At 42.5% G+C, this 18,969-nt stretch overlaps 1 protein-coding gene across 8 annotated transcripts in view; it reads right to left on the bottom strand.

The window, feature by feature from the left end:
* The window catches only part of LOC121856280 (protein unc-13 homolog A-like), a gene marked incomplete at its 5' end in the record, with an annotated part of 53,882 nt that extends 39,961 nt beyond the window's left edge, over positions 1-13,921 (bottom strand). For 3 of the 8 annotated variants that reach the window (XM_042351710.1, XM_042351715.1, XM_042351714.1), the window contains 4 exon segments: positions 1,264-1,370; positions 5,976-6,096; positions 10,506-10,574; positions 13,702-13,921. In XM_042351710.1, the coding sequence (XP_042207644.1) occupies positions 1,264-1,370; positions 5,976-6,096; positions 10,506-10,574; positions 13,702-13,921 (517 nt within the window). 8 annotated transcript variants of the gene reach the window in all.
* Between the last annotated feature and the right edge of the window lie 5,048 nt (positions 13,922-18,969).

Genomic DNA, 18,969 nt, shown 5'->3' with positions numbered 1-18,969 from the left:
GATCATCAGGGCGGGAAGGTGGGGAAGGGGAGAAAAATAGAATCAAAATAACAAGTTAGTACGAGTCAGTCGGATGCTACTATAAGTGGTGCCGCCTGGTGGACAGTCGTACTACTAGAGGTGCTGCCGCCTGGTGGACAGTAGAGGAAGTGGTAGTAGAGACTGTCTGCCGCCATGGCGTAGTTGCACTGGTATAGGTGGTGGTGGTGGGTGGATACAGGGAGGGTGGAAGTAGGTGGAGGAGCCAGAGAGCAAAAAAACAAACACAAGCCGCAAGTGGTGGAGCACACACGTTAGGGTGGAGGGCACCCCGCCACCTCCATACTTCCATCCTCCATGCTATGTACATGTTTTGCCTGACCTGTAGTTGCAATCTTGCAAGACCAATGGGAGGTCCCCTCTAAAACGTTATCCTCAGCTTTCTCAAGTGAATCTATATGGGTATCGGGATCCACCTTGAATGTCATCCTGTGGAAGAAGCACATTCAACATGGGTTAACAACAACAACAACAACAACAACGATGGCACAACATCACTTGACACACGTAACTGAACCAAAAAACAAAAACAGTGAAACAAGGACACCGACAATAAAGCGTCTCTGCTCACAACAGCTCTCGTAGAACGGCGGTTATCCTGTGAAGACTTAACCACACGAGCAAGTCATCCAACCATACTGGGCCAAGTAGTTAAGTTTCCCCTTAACAGCCGTCATGGTGGGGCAGTTCTCCCTGTACAGGACGAGTATGGCCCCTGGGATAGGTAACAAAAACATCCAATTGTGATGTAGAGTGAAGGTTGGATGAAGTCTCGTGTAATCAAACAAAAACACGTCAATCTTATGGAGACAAGCGCGGGAAAACGATTGGCTACTCCGAAAAACACTTTTCATTTGGTGATTTTCAGAAATATAGATATTTTTAACTTTAATTACTGGAGAAATAGAATTTTTAATTGCTTCAGGGACAGTTTAGGCGTATACAAGCTCACACACCCGGACGGAGATGAACGCCAGTCTGAGCTAACGTACGCCTAAGTGCACCTGACGCCTAACATAGCCAAGTTTACGCCCAACAAACTTGTCTCCACAATCGCGTAGTGTGGCGTCACCACGCGAGACAGAACACGAGACGATACATAACATTGAAGACGAAGGAAAGGCAAAAAGGGGGGAAAGAAAATGTAAAAAATAAACCAGAAATACAGACAAACAGAGAAAACGGAGGAAACGGGAGAGAAGTGGAGGGCAGACTCAAACAAACCTGTGATGGCAATCTTAGCAGACCACTTGCTAGTCCCGTCAAGCACTGATTGGTTCACCGACATCATGTGGCCTACGTGGCTCTTGTCCTCCACGCCAAAGACATCCCTATTTATTGGAGAAATAAAGTTCATCTCTGCTTGCAGGGGAAGAAGAGGCTATGGCCCATCCCACCTAGAGTAGCCCAGGATGGCTCTTTTTAAACTCATACTATGGTCACTGAAAGGGAATCTGACTCCACTCGGGTGAATCCAATACTACAATAATACAGTACTGAGTCTGAAAGGAAACATCCGCATGCCAGACTTGATTGAGACAACGTATGTATACAACAATAATTATAATATTAAAATACCAAACTAGCAAATTCTTCAAAAATAAATGACTAAAAATAATGAAAATACCGCAAAAAGTTTAAAATTAATATACTCTTATACAATACTTATACTGTTAAATTACTATATTACACTAAAACTCTGTTACAGTATAAGGAAAAATTAGGTTATATACACTTGCAATTACAGTACAGTACTATATCTATCATTACTTAAATTAACTTATAAAAATCTACCATCACTGTGCTCTAAGTAATTCTGAATAACTTATAATACTTAAGGAAAAATCAAATTACTTTATGCTTCATTAACACCTAATTAAGTTCACCTGAAGAATCACCATCCCAGGTAACCTAACTTAACCCAGCTTATTTCACCTACAGATCAACCACCCTTAACTTAACTTAACTTAACCTAACCTAACCTAACTTCATTGCCCTAATTAGCAAGAGGGTGACTAATCTTCAGGTGATGCAATAATAATAATAATAATAATAATAATAATAATAATAATAATAATAATAATAATAATAATAATTCTCTAACTAAAATAACAAGAATGAAGACAAATTATATTGAAGTTTCTTGTCTTGTGAAGAAACGTAAGACAAAAAAAGGTTACTTAAAATAGACATATGACTACTGAACTTAAAATAATGTCTTAAATATATCCAAATAAAACCATATATCCTTAACGGTATATAATTATAATATATACCTTATACTGCATATACCTGGTCTATATTGGCTGACGTATATACTATGAAACATACCACAAATATTTACACCTTATACTGAATATATTTCGACAATGGCTTAGTATATCCTGAGAAATATACCAATAAAATCTATACCTTATATTTGGTATATGTTTTATCACCCACAGTATTAGTAAATATTAACACTGATACCCTAATATTACTCTTATACTCCTTAATACTTAACCACACGATAAATTAAACATATTATTCCGACACTATTCATTATATTAAGCTGTTCTTGTTACACTATTCATTATAATAAGCTGTTCTTGTTACACTATTCATTATAATAAGCTGTTCTTGTTACACTATTCATTATAATAAGCTGTTCTTGTTACACTATTCATTATAATAAGCTGTTCTTGTTACACTATTCATTATAATAAGCTGTTCTTGTTACACTATTCATTATAATAACTTGTTCTTGTTACACTATTCATTATATTAACCTGTTCTTGTTACACTATTCATTATATTAACCTGTTCTTGTTACACTATTCATTATATTAACCTGTTCTTGTTACACTATTCATTATAATAACCTGTTCTTGTTACACTATTATTATAATAACCTGTTCTGTTACACTATTCATTATATTAACCTGTTCTTGTTACACTATTCATTATATTAACTGTTCTTTATAATTATTCATTATAATAAGCTGTTCTTGTTACACTATTCATTATAATAAGCTGTTCTTGTTACACTATTCATTATAATAAGCTGTTCTTGTTACACTATTCATTATAATAACTTGTTCTTGTTACACTATTCATTATATTAACCTGTTCTTGTTACACTATTCATTATATTAACCTGTTCTTGTTACACTATTCATTATATTAACCTGTTCTTGTTACACTATTCATTATAATAACCTGTTCGTTACACTATTCATTATAATAACCTGTTCTTGTTACACTATTCATTATATTAACCTGTTCTTGTTACACTATTCAATATATTAACCTGTTCTTGTTACACTATTCATTATATTAACCTGTTCTTGTTACACTATTCATTATAATAACCTGTTCTTGTTACACTATTCATAACAAATAACTGTTCTTGTTTTTCATTGCCAGAATATGAAGAAAAAAAATAGCGATTCTATGGTGTTTTGAAAGACTTGAAAAAATATTCTATGGCAAAATTAACACCAAATTATCTCTTCCATTATGTCTTGAGTTTATGTTTTCAGAAGAACCTATGGAGAATATTTTTTTTTACAACAATCTACATATATTTTTTTTCTCTAACTTGTAGATATAATGAGTTTGTAAATGTAAATATAATCATTAAAATAGAAAAGAATGATGGAAATTGAAATAAAGTGTAGGTTTATTTTTGACTGTACTTGTATATGATCAGAGCATAATTACTACCAGCTTGGAGTGGCATGGTTATAACGCGGTCCCGTAATGAGGACAATAGTCTATGATGCTTGAGAATGTAGGACTTATGAGCAAGGTAGTTATGATTATCACACACCTGGTTAGAGCTACACACACCTGTAATTACAGTCATGCGTGTAGAGTTCCAAGTACAGTATAATTTGCTGAAGTTCTGGTGATTAGACCATGAATTGATTGTTAGTAAGACTTTTCAAAGACCTTAACTATATTTGTTTCTGTTTTTCGATATTTGAAGAAAAAAAATTGACAAGAAAAAAATGTCCAATATCTTTGAAGTTATTGTTTTCCAGTATTTAATTCAGAAATTCTATATATGTATGTGTATACTTTATGCTGTATACACAATACATACATATGTATAGATTCAGCATATAACGTATTTTTTCATCTTCTTTAAAACAAATAAGCAACGCATTTTGTCTATTCATAATCACGACGAAAAACTCTTAAGTATTACATCGGGAATTTCATATTAATTTCGTCCATTCCTGCCCCCCTAAATATGAACGAAAACTATAATTCAAAAGTGCCGCCAAGGTAAGATAACTCTGAGTCAAAATAGCCGCCTGTGTAAACTGTATAAGTGATAAAAAAAAGTACCACAACTGATAAATTCGATTCAAAAGTACCGCCTGTGAATGATAACTAAAATTCAAAAGTAGCGCTGCCGAACTAGACTTAAATTCAAAAGTGCCGCCACCACGACTCACTCTCAACCAAAGAACACCTACTTCCCACACACGACCCTTGACCCACCCTGACCCACGACTACCCAGGACGACGAAGCAATTGGGCAACTGTTACAAACTTCGGGAAGAGTTGGGAATTGAAAGTTGAATGGATGGACGAATGGATCCACCTAACTCCCTGTGCTTCGTTACTGAGAGTTCGAGATCCTTTTTTTGTGGTTAGATTAGGCTGTAGTTAGGTTAGGTTAGGTTAGGTTAGGTTAAGGTTAGGTTAGGTTAGGTACTTAGGAGAATAATCATACAACTGCTCTCAAGACGAATATAATAAAGACACTAAGAATAAAGTGTTTCTCTGTGTGTGTGTGTGCGTGTGTGTGTGTGTGTGTAGTTGATGAGACAATTTAGACACTAATAGCTTTTAATTCTGGGAGGAGAGGAGCTGGGGGAGGGTAAGGAGAGAGGGGAGATGAGAAGGAATGAGGGAGGGAGGGAGGGAAGGAAGGAAGATATAGAAGATATAAAGAAAGAAATAATCCCAACCACAAACACCGAAAAATTCTCAGATTATTTCCCCGCAGTTGGGTCCACCATTGGAATTTAAGGCAAGAAACTTCAAAAATTCCTTCTGTGTGTGTGTGTGTGTGTGTGTGTGAGAGAGACGTGGGGTCATACTCGGGATTACTTCACCCTCTGGAGAATTGACAAGATGAAATACAAATACCCAAGCCGACTGAGGTAACGGAAGGAGAGAGAGAGAGAGAGAGAGAGAGAGAGAGAGAGAGAGAGAGAGAGAGAGAGAGAGAGAGAGAGAGAGAGAGAGAGAGAGAGAGCATCACCCTTGCCTCGATGGGAATTTTTTTTTAATTTTTTTTTTCACGGCGAAACAAATTTGTGTTTTCCAATATCATTAATTAGTCTGAAAAAAAAATATAGAAAAAATAAATGTTTACGTGATACAGTCTTATATTCCCCCGGAGGATTTATATTAAACCCGTAAGAGCGAATATCAATAGGTATTAGTGAAGAAAAACGCACTTAACTTCAAAACAACAATAACAATAATTTAAAAGCGGTCATGGTATAGCACTGTATTATTCCCAGACGGAAAACTTGGATTAGGTCGATAATCCTTAGGTGTCTGTATAGGTTAACGACCTTAAAATATCCTCGTAGATAGAAAACTAATCGACTCTTTAATCACATCGCACTACCTTGCCCCCAGACCAAAACAACATGACCTGTAAAGTTAAACAATTAACATTTCTTACCACATAGCACTATCATACCCCCTATATAACATTATAGTTCCCCTAAAACACCATAAAGGCGAGAATCGTAAGACTTAACACCAAGAAACACGAACTTAAAAAAAAAAAATCGAAAATTAACAATATTAAGAATTTTCCACCACATAGCACTATAATACCTCTAGACCAAAACAAAACAAAGTACACCCGGGCGTAGACTCCACAAGGGCGAGAATCCTACGGTAAACACTAGGCCAACACGTACCTAATAAGCTCGAAGATTTCTGGCGTCTCCAACTCTCTTTTCTTCATTCTTTCCTTCATGGCGGCGATAATATTATTGGTTTTATCTTCTGCACCATGTTTACTGCTCTTCTCTGCCGCTCCTGAAGTGGGTAAGCGTGGGCGTTAGTCGTGGGTTGGTGGGTGGGGTGGGGTGGGGTGGGAGTGTGGGTTGGTGGGGTGGGGAGTGGGTTGGGTGGTGGGTTGTGAATTGGTGTCAGGGCTAGAGTGGGTTTAGACAAGACGTATGTATATATATAAAGACATTAACACACACACACACACACACACACACACACACACACACACACACTTACTTCATTTCGATATAATATTTCATAGGGGGATCTTCTATACCTTCCCCCATAACAACATACACTATTCTCCCAGCCAATGACAACAACCCTCGTCATCATCCAGGGATATGATTGGCTGTGCTCGGACAAGAATCGACCCCCTATCGTGTTTTATTGGTGAACTTGGCTCCTGACGTAGTTGATGGCTGTTTATATGGGCGTATGTAGAGGCGTATGTGCGTAGGGGCGTATGTGCGTATTATAGGGTTGTATGTGCATTTTATAGGAGCGTATGTGCTTTTGTAGAAGTGTATGTGCATATTATCGGGGCTTATGTGCGTATTATAGGGGCGTATGTGCGTTTGTAGAGGCGTATGTGCGTTTGTAGAGGCGTATGTGCGTTAGTAGAGGCGTATGTGCGTATTATAGGGGCTTATGTGCATATTATAGGGGCTTATGTGCGTATTATAGGGGCGTATGTGCGTATTATAGGGTTGTATGTACGTTTTATAGGTGCGTATGTGCGTATTATAGGTCCAACTCAGGTCACATACTTAGAAAAGGTCACTAAGGATAGTAAGATGATGACGTCATTCTAATCATCTCTATTGATAAGACATATGCCAGAATGGTCGTTGGCTCTAATTTGACCCCTCCCCACGTGGACCCCTCTCTTCCTCCTCCCCCTCCTTCTGCTCTCCTCCCCGTGGACCCCCTCTCTCTTCCTCCTCCCCCTCCTTCTGCTCCTCCCCGTGGACCCCCTCTCTTCCTCCTCCCCCTCTCGCCTCTCCCCCGTGGACCCCTCTCTTCCTCCTCCACCTCCCCCCGTGGACCCCCTCTCATACCTCCCCCCGTGGACCCCCTCTCTCCCTCACCTCCCCCCGTGGACCCCCCTCTCTTCACCCTCCTCCCCCTCTCACCCCTCCCCCCTGGACCCCCTGTCTTCCTCCCCTCTCACCCCTCCCTCTCCCGTGGACCCCCTCTCTTCCTCCCCCCCGTGGACCCCCTCACCCCTCCTTCTCCTCCTCCTCCCGTTACCTCTTCCTCCTTCTGTACCCCCCCTCCCCTCTTCTCTTCCTCCTCCTTCTCTTCCTCATCATCGTCTTCCTCCTCGTCCTCCCTGTTTACTCTTTCATTCTAATTCTTTTTTTTATCATATTCGTCTCTTCCCTTCTTCTTCCTCATTTATTCCTCTCTCTCTCTCTCTCTCTCTCTCTCTCTCTCCCCATTCTCTTTAATTATCTCCCCTATTTCCTTCGTGCTGTGACTCTCTCTACTTTCTCTTACCTTTCTTTCCTCCCTCCCTTATTTTCCCTCCTCCCTTCCTCCCTTTCCCATATTTCCCTTCTTCCCTCCCTTTTATCTCCCTTGCCTTACCCACCTTCCTCCCTTTCCCGCTGGTTTCTTTTACATCCTAACTTTACCCATTCCATTTTTCCGTCTCGCTTCCCTTCCATTTTCTCTCCCTCCTCCCCTCAGAATGCTCCTTGATGCTCTTACACACCCCCCCTCCCCCTCCCAGAGATGTCCTTGATGTGCCCCTGAAGCCCCTCTCCTCCCCCCCCCTCCCCAGAATGCTCCTTGATGCTCTTACAAACCCCTCTCCTCCCCCCTCCCCAGAATGCTCATGATGCTCTTACAAACCCCCCTCTCCTCCCCCCACCTCCCAGGAGTGCTCATGGATCTGTCTTACAAACCCCTCTCCCTCTCTCCCCCCTCTCCAGAATGCTCCTTGATGCTCCTTCAACCCCTCTCCTCCACCCCCCTCCCAGAATGCTCCTTGATGCTCTTACAAACCCCCTCCCCCCCCTCCCAGAATGTCCCTTGATGTGCTCTTACAAACCCCCTCTCCTCTTCCCCCCTCAAGAATGCTCCTTGATGCTCTTACAAACCCCACCTCTCCTCCCCCCCCCTCCCAGAATGTGCTCCTTGATGCTCTTACAAACCCCTCTCCTCCCCCCCCCCTCTCAGAATGCTCCTTGATGCTCCCAAAGACAAACTCCTCAAGTAAGTTTGACGAAATAGAGGAGAAAGTAAACAGCCTCTGAGAATAAACTGTATCTCTGTGTTTGTTTACCTCGTCAAGCAACCCCGTGTCCGATACTGTACTCCTGACCCTGACTACGACTTAATGAGAAAACTTTTTAAATAATTTCCCTTCAATAACTGTAATCACCAAGCTCAATAACCGTATTTAATTTAATTTATGAAAGTGATAAATTAATAAAAAATAATAATCTTTAAAATAATAATTAAATTCATGAGTTATTGACAAATGGATGATGATTTGAAGGCAGATTTTTCATTTCACAAAACAAATTTGAATATAAATCAACGACATTTATATATTTAAAAAAAAATAACCAGTTTATATAAATTTATTTAAGTTCTAAAATTTTTATAAATTAATTAAAGGTTTTAGTAATTTATATTTAACATTCTATTAGTGAAGAAATATTTGGCAAGGCATTAATCCCGTCTGACACTATTACCGTCTAACATCTGGCACTATTACCGTCTAACATCTGCTTTTCATGCAAATCTAACATCTGGCACCTTACCCAAGTCTAACATCTACTAATATTTTCATACCGTCTGGCACTATTACCAAATCCTACTAACATCTCTAACATCTGGCACTATTACCGTCTAACATCTGGCACTATTACCGTCTATTGGGCACTATTACCGTCTAACATCTGGCACTATTACCGTCTATTTGGCACTATTACCGTCTAACATCTGGCACTATTACCGTCTATTTGGCACTATAAACCAATTAACAGGGCATATTGTCGACCTATCTAAGTAAAAACATCTTTGTAAACACACCCAAACAAAAACAAACAGACAGACAGACAGACAGACAGACACAGACAGACAGACATACACACCTGTACACCAAGTCTCCAATTCATCAAAGCATAACACTATTTTGCCTCATCCCCCCCCCCCACCCACCCCACAAGACTTGACTCAGCGCAAACCAATTTCATACCTGTGTTTCAAGGTGTTTGGGTTGTAATTAATAAAAACTCAATTATCTTGTACCAAAATATGTACTCTCCCTTCCCTCTCCACCCACTCCCTCTCTCCAGCCCTCTCCTCTCTCCCTTCCCTCTCACTACCTCTCTCCAGCCCTCTCCTCTTTCCATCCCTGTCTCTTCCCTCTCCAGCCCTCTCTCTACCCTCTTCACTCCCTCTCCAGTCACTACCCCCTTAACCCCCTCTCCTCCCCACCCCTACCCCTCTCCATCCCCACTCCAGCTGTACCGAATATGCAAATCGGAATTAATAATATGTATGTGGGTTAAAACTATGTTGCCCCGAGCCGTATCAATATTGCTTGTTGGAGAGAGAGAGGGGAGGGAGGGGGAGGGAGGAGGAGGGGAGGGGGAGGATGGTAAGCTTATGTGTATACATGTACAGTACACATACGACTATACATACCCTGTGTAAACCTTTCGTCAGTACACACACACACACACACACACATACACACACACACACACACACACACACTAATAAAAACTAAACCATTTTAAACCAGCCATAAAAACTAATGACTAATTATATAAACCAACTTCAATCAGTAAACCTAAACCCCGACTTATATCTGTAAATAAAATGGTTTAATAATAACAGAAAAAAAATAACAAAACAGATTACAACCTGGATTATATTATATCAATTACCACCACAATCACAAACAGTTATTACAAGCCAATCAATAACACAAGATTCAATCACCTAATCTAACAATAACTCAAATGTAATTACAGCCTCAATAACACGATTACTTTACCTCATTAATAACGACTACAACACCTAAACATAATTACAATACATCAATTAATACAACTTAAATCAATTACATTAATAACGTTCACCTGAATGTAATTACTCAGGTGTTCTGTAATTACAACTGTTTCACCTGTGTAATTAACCTTTGTATATGTAGACTGATTACTAACAGACATACTTAATACATACATACATACATACATACATTCAGCTGAGTAAAATATAAAGTATCCATAAATTACTAAACAATATTTTAACGTCTCCATGGCATCGCCAGGGGAAGCAACCAACATCGCCTGGCGGTTATAGGAGCCACGCCAAACGAACATTCGCTCGTCTTTTGTTTCCAGTGACGTTTATTTTTGCTTATTTTTTTTATGGTAAAAGTCATAAGGAACGACAAAGATACTTACGTTCAAGAAGAAGATGAACGACCTCTATATTTGGCGCCCAAGGGTGATACTGGAGCAGGTTGTAGGACGCTAAGGGTGACGTTATGCACAATAAAAGACGTGATTGGTGCGACGTCATCCACAACACGGCCCATGATTGGTGCAACGTCACGACGACAGGATATAGTGTAACGTCATCCACAACACGGCCCATGATTGGTGCAACGTCACGAGGACAGGACAGGGTGTGTGTGTGACGTTATCCACAACACGGGCCATGATTGGTGTGACGTCATCCACAACACGGGTCATGATTGGTGCAACGTCACGAGGACAGGACAGGGTGTGTGTGACGTCATCCACAACACGGGTCATGATTGGTGCACAACACACACGTCAACAAAGGAGGAAAAGGGTGCAAACATCCACAGTGAGATCATGCAATGGAGAGGCAAATAACAGACGGGAATTCCAACATTTCTCACTGAACACGACAAATTCCCAGAGTTTTTAGCCCTCGCCTGACACACGGATAACAATAATGACTTAACGGGAACTGAGAGACAAAGGCACGCGAAATTAACTCAGTTATTATTATTATTATTACAGTATTATTATTATTATTATTATTATTATTATTATTATGTCGTGTTCAGTAAAAAATCGTCCCAAACAAACAAACAAGGTGATTAAAACATTAAAACATCTAAATAAAACACAATCTACTTTCTACATCTGTTGTTTTAGTTTAAACCAACACATTACTGTACCGTGATATAAACCAATGCATGAATACTGAAGGACGGAACTGATAATTAAACCAATAAACTTAAAATAAACCAATAAACTTAAAATAAACCAATAAACTTAAAATAAACCAATAAACTGAAATAAACCAATAAACTTAAAATAAACCAATAAACTGTGAAATAAACCAATAAATCAACTAAACCAGGTAATAAACCCACTAATTAATACCTCACAATTCATTAGGATTAAACCAGCCGACATGAGGAAGGATTATCTCATTAGTGCAGGTAATCCCCCTCAAATTAATGTAGGGATTAACTAGGGAATTAATTTACGTGTATAGTGAAAGGTTTACAGGAAGAGGATAAACCATGCATTGATTTATATGGTGTAAACAACGCAAACAATTTAAGCTATGGAAATAAATATGGTGTAAACAGTGTAAAAAATTAATATAGAGAGTGTAGAGAATGCAAACAATTATTTCATAAGGTTCAAATAATATAAACAACTTAATGAACAGGACCCAAACAATACAGAAGTTTAAACCCATGCAAACAATTTTAAAACTCAATAAAACAGAGAAAAGTAAAAAAAATTAAATAAAAATTAAATACGGTTTATAAACAATATCTAAAACTACAGGTAAAATAAACCAAGATAAAACATAAACACTGAGACTCATAAACCGTAATTAAAACTTAAATTAATATTAAACCTTACCTGGATGTTTTAATTAAACCCGGAAGTAGAGAAAACGATAATAGAATGAGGTTTAAAAGTCCCCAATGTACGGAAAGTAGGGAAAGGAGGGAAAGAGGGAAAGGAAGAGGGAAAGCAGAAAAATAGGAGGAGTGGAGGGAAGAGGGGGTAGAGAGAAGAGGAGAGGGAAGAAGGAAGGAAGTTGAAGCGAAGAAGGGGAAGGAAGGAAGTGGGGTGAAGGAAGGAAGGAAGGAAGGAAGGAAGGAAGGAAGGAAATTAAAATATACACTTTGTGCTCAAACTTTGCCAGGTTTGAACTTTGTTGAGTTGGTCGTCTTGCCTAAACTAGGCTATGAGGATCCAGGATGGTGGGGGAGCAGGGAGGGGAGGAGGAAGGGGGGAGGGAGGGGGGAGGGGGGGAGTGGGGGAGGGGGGGGGGGAGGGGGGGAGTGGGGGGGGAGGGGAGGGGAAGGAGGGGGAGGAGGGGAGGGGCGAGGGGAGGAGGGGAGTAGGGAAGGGGAGAGGGAGGGGAGGAGGGGAGGGGAGTAGGGAGGGGAGGGGAGTGGGGAGGGAGGGGAGGGAAGATGAAGAGAGAAATAGGAAGAGATTTAAATGTGAGGGGATAGAGCAAAGGAGGAGTAGGGAGGAGGGAAGAAAAGGAGGAATGTAGGGAAGGGGGAAGGGAGGGGAAGAGAAGAGGAGGAGGAAGAAGAGGAGGAAGAGGAGGAGGGAAGAGGGAGAGGAAGGAGAGGAGGAGGAGGGAGGAGGAGAGGAGGAGGGAGGAGGAGGAGGAGGAGGAGGGAGGGAGGAGGAGGAGGAGGAAGAAGAGGAGGAGGAGAGGAGGAGGAGGAGGAGAGAGGGGAGGAGGGAGAGGAGAGGAGGAGGAGAGGGAGGAGAAGAGGGAGGGAGGAGGGAGGAGAGGAGGGAGGAGGGGAGGAGGGTGAAGAGGAGGAGGAGGAGGAGGGAGGGGAGGAGGTAGGAGGAGAGGAGGAGGAGGAGGAAAGAGGAGGAGGAGGGAGGAGGGAGGAGGAGGGGAGGAGGAGGAGGAGGAGGAGGAGGAGGGAGGAGGAGGAGGAGGGAGGAGAGGGAGAGAGGAGAGGAGGAGGAGGAGGAGGAGAGGGAGAGGAGAGGAGGAGGAGGAGGGAGGAGGAGGAGGAAGAAGGGAGGAGGAGGAGGAGGAGGAGGAGGAGGAGGAAGACGAGAGGAGACGCAGGGCTGTCTGGAAAAGTGCAACTCTCTGGGCTGTCAGGCGTGGAGGAACATTTATCATGGCTACTGAACGACTGGGTAAGGATTGGATATTTCAGGGTATGATTGGATAAAATGGCTAAGGATTGGATTCGTGGAAGCTAAACTCGGTAAGGGATTGGATATTTCAGGGTATGATTGGATATTCTAGGGTAAAATGGTAAAAGATTAGAATTTCAAAGGTAAATACATTAAAGGAGAGAGAGAGAGAGAGAGAGAGAGAGAGAGACGCTCGTCATCCACTTACCTTTTAGTCAACGATGAAGAGATCTTGATACTTAATGCTATAATCGACGCAACAGACAGGTAGACAGATAATTAGACAGGTAGACAGACTGACAGTAGCTACACACTCCCAAACAGAGACAGAAGTGTATACTAGCTACGTACTCTATAGACAGTCAGAATTAAACAGGAAAAATGACACACACACACACACACACACACACACACACTCACACTCACACACACACACACACACCCACACACACCAAGAACTAAACACGAAAGCACTTACTCTGCAAACAGTCAGCATTAAGAAGATCTTTACACTTCTCGTGACACTTAACACCGCATTCGACGCAGCGTACACCCTGGCGAGCGATGCCCCAGAGAAGTCCCTCACACTCGTAGCAGTAAGTAGGTGAGGTAGCTGTCCACATGAGGAAATTGTGAGGCGTGGTAGACGAGATCGGGTAGATAAGGGCCTGGAGTGTTTTCTTATATACGTGCATTTTCTGTAATGGTTGGTTGGAGGTGACGATGAGAGAGGCAGATTAGTATTGCTCTGGTGACAGGGGGAGAAGGTGAAATGGGGGAGGGGAGATTATGGGGTAGGGGGTGAAGAGTTATAAAGGTGGGGGGTTGTCATTGGAGGTAGTAGTTTAAAGATGGGGAAGTCACTAGAAAGATAACATGATGGGTTAATGGGGTTCATGGGGGAAATGGGAATACGTGGGTGAGTGATGGGTGAACAGGGTTATGGGGGGGTGAGTGGTAATGGGGGAGGTGTAGGTAAAAACAATGAGGGTAAAGATGAGAGGTCAAGAGGTCAAGAGGTCAAGAGGTTACTTAACGATACACCATGTTGTAGGGGATGGTTGTGACGTAACTAACAACACCATAATCTATGATGTTTTGAAATGTGATTTGACTAATACTTGCGATAATAGTGTAAAATAATAATAATAGACGAAATAATAGTAATAATAGCCTAAAATAACTACTAAAAGAACAATAGTCGTAATAAAAGCCGTAAATAACAGACCAAAATTAACAAAAGTCAGAAATACTCGTAATAATAACACGTTTTTATTACTCGGTCAACAAAGGTGATTGAATTTGGGATTAAAAATATGTTTCCTTTGTTTAAAATTAATTATTATAAAGGAGAAGACAAAGAAGGTGGATAAATGAGAGAGAGAGAGAGAGAGAGAGAGAGAGAGAGAGACGTAATATATACACATCCCTATCACCTATATAAATTTTAATGCCATATACATTATAACAAGGCAATTGACCTATAATGACCTTTGAAAACTCAGCTTATGGGGTTAGTTTATATAAGGGAAGGTCAATTAGCCTTATGAGTGTGGTTGGAATGGTGGTAGAAGGGAGGATGATTGGAATTGCGGTAGGGGTATGGGTGTAATGTTGATTGGTGGTAGGGGTGGTAGTTGTGGTAGGGGATAGTGGTAAGGGATGGTGGTAGTGGGAAGGGAGTGATGGTAGGAAAGGATGATGATAGTGGTAGTTGTGACTGGGAAAGGGTGCTAGTAATGGTGGTAGTGATACTGGTTATGAGGGGGGGGGATTGTAGTAGTGGTGACAAGGGAGGAGAAACAAGTGCTGGTGGCGATGGTGGTAGGTGAAGGAATACTGGTAGTAGTGGTAGTAATGGTGGCAGGTTAAGGAATACTGGTAGTGATGGTGGTAGGTGAAGGAATACTGGTAGTGATGGTGGTAGGTGAAGGAATACTGGTAGTAGTGGTAGTAATGGTGGCAGGTTAAGGAATACTGGTAGTGATGGTGGTAGGTGAAGGAATACTGGTAGTGATGGTGGTAGGTGAAGGAATACTGGTAGTAGTGGTAGTAATGGTGGTAGGTGAAGGAATACTGGTAGTGATGGTGGTAGGTGAAGGAATACTGGTAGTGATGGTGGTAGGTGAAGAATAGGTAGTAGTGGTAGTAATGGTGGCAGGTAAAAGGCAATGGTAGTGATGGTAGGTGAAGAATACTGGCAGTAGTGGTAGTAAGGTGGAGGAATACTGGTGTGATGGTGGTAGGTGAAGGAATACTGGTAGTAGTGGTAGTAATGGTGGCAGGTGAAGGAATACTGGTAGTGATGGTGGTAGGTGAAGGGAACACTGGTAGCAGTGGCAGTAATGGTGGTGGTTACGAATACTGGTAGTGATGGTAGGTAGAATGAATACTGGCAGTGAGAATGGTGGCAGGTTACGAATACTGGTAGTGATGGTGGTAGGTAAGGAATACTGGTAGTAGTGGTAGTAATGGCGGCAGGAAGGAATACTGGGTAGTGATGGTGGTAGGTAGTGAACACTGGTAGCAGTGGTAGTAATGGTAGGTGAAGGAATACTGCAGTGATGGTGGAGTAGGTGAACACTGGCAGTAGTGGAATGGTGGTAGGTGAAGGAATACTGGTAGTGATGGTGGTAGGTGAAGGAACACTGGTAGTAGTGGTGGTAGGTGAAGGAATACTGGTAGTAGTGGTAGTAATGGTGGCAGGTAAGCGAATACTGGTAGTGATGGTGGTAGGTGAAGGAACACCGGTAGTGATGGTGGTAGGTGAAGGAATACTGGCAGTGATGGTAGGTATGAACACTGGTAGTGATGGTAGTAGGTAGGAACACCGGTAGTAGTATGTATGGCGGCAGGTGACGAACACTGGCAGTGATGGTGGAAGGAAAGAATACTGGCAGTAGTGGTAGTAATGGTGGCAGGTGAAGAATACTGGTAGTGATGGTGGTAGGTGAATGAATACTGGTAGTAGTGGTAGTAATGGTAGGCGTGTATGAACACTGGTAGTGATGGTAGTAGGTGAAGGAATTGGTAGTAGTGGTAGTAATGGTGGCAGGCATGAATTGGTAAAGATGGCGGTAGGTGAAGGAATACTGGTAGTGATGGTAGGTGAAGGAATACTGGTAGTAATGGTAGTAGTGAAGGAATACTGGCAGTGATGGTGGTAGGTGAAAGAATACTGGTAGTAGTGATAGTAATGGCGGTAGGTGAATGAACACTGGTAGTGATGGTAGGTGAATGAACACTGGCAGCAATGGTGGTAGGTGAAGGAACACCGGTGTGATGGTGGTAGTAATGAACACTGGCAGCGGAGGATGGCAGAAGTAATGAACACTGGAAAGGGATGGTGGCAGGTGGAACACTGCAGTATGGTAGAAGTAACGAACTGGTAGTGAAAGTAGTGGCAGAATGAACACTGGTAGTGATGGTGGTAGGTGTGAGAATACCGGTGGCGATGGTGGCAGGCATGAATACTGCAGTGATGGTAGGTAGCGAATACTGGAGGTGGCGGATGGCAGAAAGTAATGAATACGCAGTGATGCAGGTAGGAAATATTGGCAGTGATGGTAGGTGAAGGAATACTGGCAGTGATGGTGGCAGGTAATGAACACTGGCAGTGATGGTGAAGGAACACTGGTGCGTGATGGTGGTAGGTAAGGAATACTGGTAGTATGCAGGATGGTAGGTGAATGAACACTGCAGTGATGGTGGTAGGTGTAATGAACACTGGCAGTGATGGGGCAGGTAATGAACACTGGCAGTGATGGTGCAGAAAGGTAATAACACTGGGTAGTGGATAGGTAGGAATGTACTGGTGTGATGGTGGTGGAGAATGAACACCGGCAGTATGGTAGTGATGGTAGCAGGTGAAGAATACTGGTAGTGATGGTGGTAGGTGAAGGAATACCGGTAAGATGGTAGGTGAATACTGTGAGATGGGTAGGGTGAAGGAACACTGCAGGATGGTGTAGGTATGGAATACTGGTAGTGATGGTAGGTGAATGAACACTGGTAGTAGTGGCAGGATGGTGGTAGGTGGCGAACACTGGCAGTAATGGTGGTAGGTGAAGGAATACTGGTAGTGATGGTGGTAGGTGAAGGAATACTGGTAGTGATGGTGGTGAAGGAATACTGGTAGTGGTGGTAGGGCTGAACACTGGCAGTGGCAGGATGGTGCAGGTGAATGAACACTGCAGTAATGGTAGGTGAAGGAATACTGCAGTAATTTGCAGAAAGAATGGCACTGGAGTAGTGGTAGTGATGGTGGTAGGTGAATGAACACCGGCAGAATGGTGGTAGGTGGGGGGAATACTGGTAGTGATGGTGGTAATGTAATACCGGCAGTGATGGTAGCAGGTAATGAACACGGCAGTGATGGTGGTAGTAATGGTCACTGGTAGTGATGGTGGTAGGTGAATGAACACTGCAGGGGTAGTAAGGTGGTAGGTAAGGAACACTGGTGGTGACAGAAAGTAATGAACACCGGCAGTGATGGTGGTAGGTGAAGGAATACCAGTAGATGGTGGTAGGGATGAACACTGGCAGTGATGGTAGTGTAATGAACACTGCAGTGATGGTGGAGGTAATGAATACTGCAGGTGGTAGCAGTGAAGGAATACTGGCAGTGATGGTGGTGAGTAAACGACGAAGACGGTGGTGGAAAGAAGAAATACTGGGTAGTAATGGTGGTAGCAATGAACACCGTGCAGTGGTGGCAGGAAGGAACACTGGCAGATGGTGGTAGGTGAAGCGAACACTGCAGTAATGGTGGTAGGCGAATGAATACTGGAGTGATGGTGGTAGTGAAGGAACAGTAGTGAAGGTGGTGGAGGGGCAAAGGGAAGAAGGTAGAAGGAACACTGGGCAATGGTAGGTAAAGGAATACTGGTAGTGATGGTGGTAGGTAATGGAATACTGTAGTGATGGTGGTAGGTGAAGGAATACTGGTAGGAGGGTAGGGTGGCAATACTGGTAGTGTGGTAGTGAAGAACATCAGTGATGGTGGTAGTGTAAAGAATACTGGTAGTGATGGTGGTAGGTGAAGGAATACTGAAAGATGGGTGAGAGGTGGGAAATACCGGTAGAGTGATGGTAGTGGTTTAACACTGAGTAATGGTGAAGGTAATGAACACTGGTAGATGGAGGTAATGAACACAGGTAGAAGGCAGGAAATGAATACTGCAGTGATGGTGGTAGGTGAAGAATACTGGTAGTGATGGTGGTAGGTGAAGGAACACTGGTAGTGATGGTGGTAGGTGAAGGAAAACTGGCAGTATGGTGGTAGGAAGAACACTGCAGTGAGTGGCAGGCAAAGAACACTGGGTAGCATGGTGGTAGGTGATGAACACTGCAGATGGTAGTAATGAACACTGGCAGTAGTGGCAGTGATGGCAGGTAATGAACACTGCAGTAATGGTGCAGCAGTAAGGAACACGCGAAAGATGGTGGTAGGTGAATGAACACCGGTAGTGGTGGTAGTGAAGGAATACTGGTAGTGATGGTGCAGGTATGAATACTGGTAGTATGGTGGTAGGTGAAGGAATACTGTAGTGATGGTGGTAGGTGAAGGAACATGTAGTGGTAGTGATGGTGGTAGTGGGAATACTGCAGTAATGGTGGTAGGTGAAGGAATACTGGTAGTGATGGTGGTAGGGAACAGAGTGGAATACTGAGGTGGTGGTAGGTAAGGAACACTGGTAGCGATGGTGGTAGGTGGCGGAATACTGCAGGGTAGTGAGGTAGGAAT

Source organism: Homarus americanus, unplaced genomic scaffold (assembly GCF_018991925.1).
Source record: "Homarus americanus isolate GMGI-L3 unplaced genomic scaffold, GMGI_Hamer_2.0 scaffold48016, whole genome shotgun sequence".
NCBI lineage: Eukaryota > Metazoa > Arthropoda > Malacostraca > Decapoda > Nephropidae > Homarus > Homarus americanus.
The sequence above is the reverse complement of the archived record's forward strand: the minus strand, read 5'-3'. Positions and strand labels throughout refer to the sequence as shown.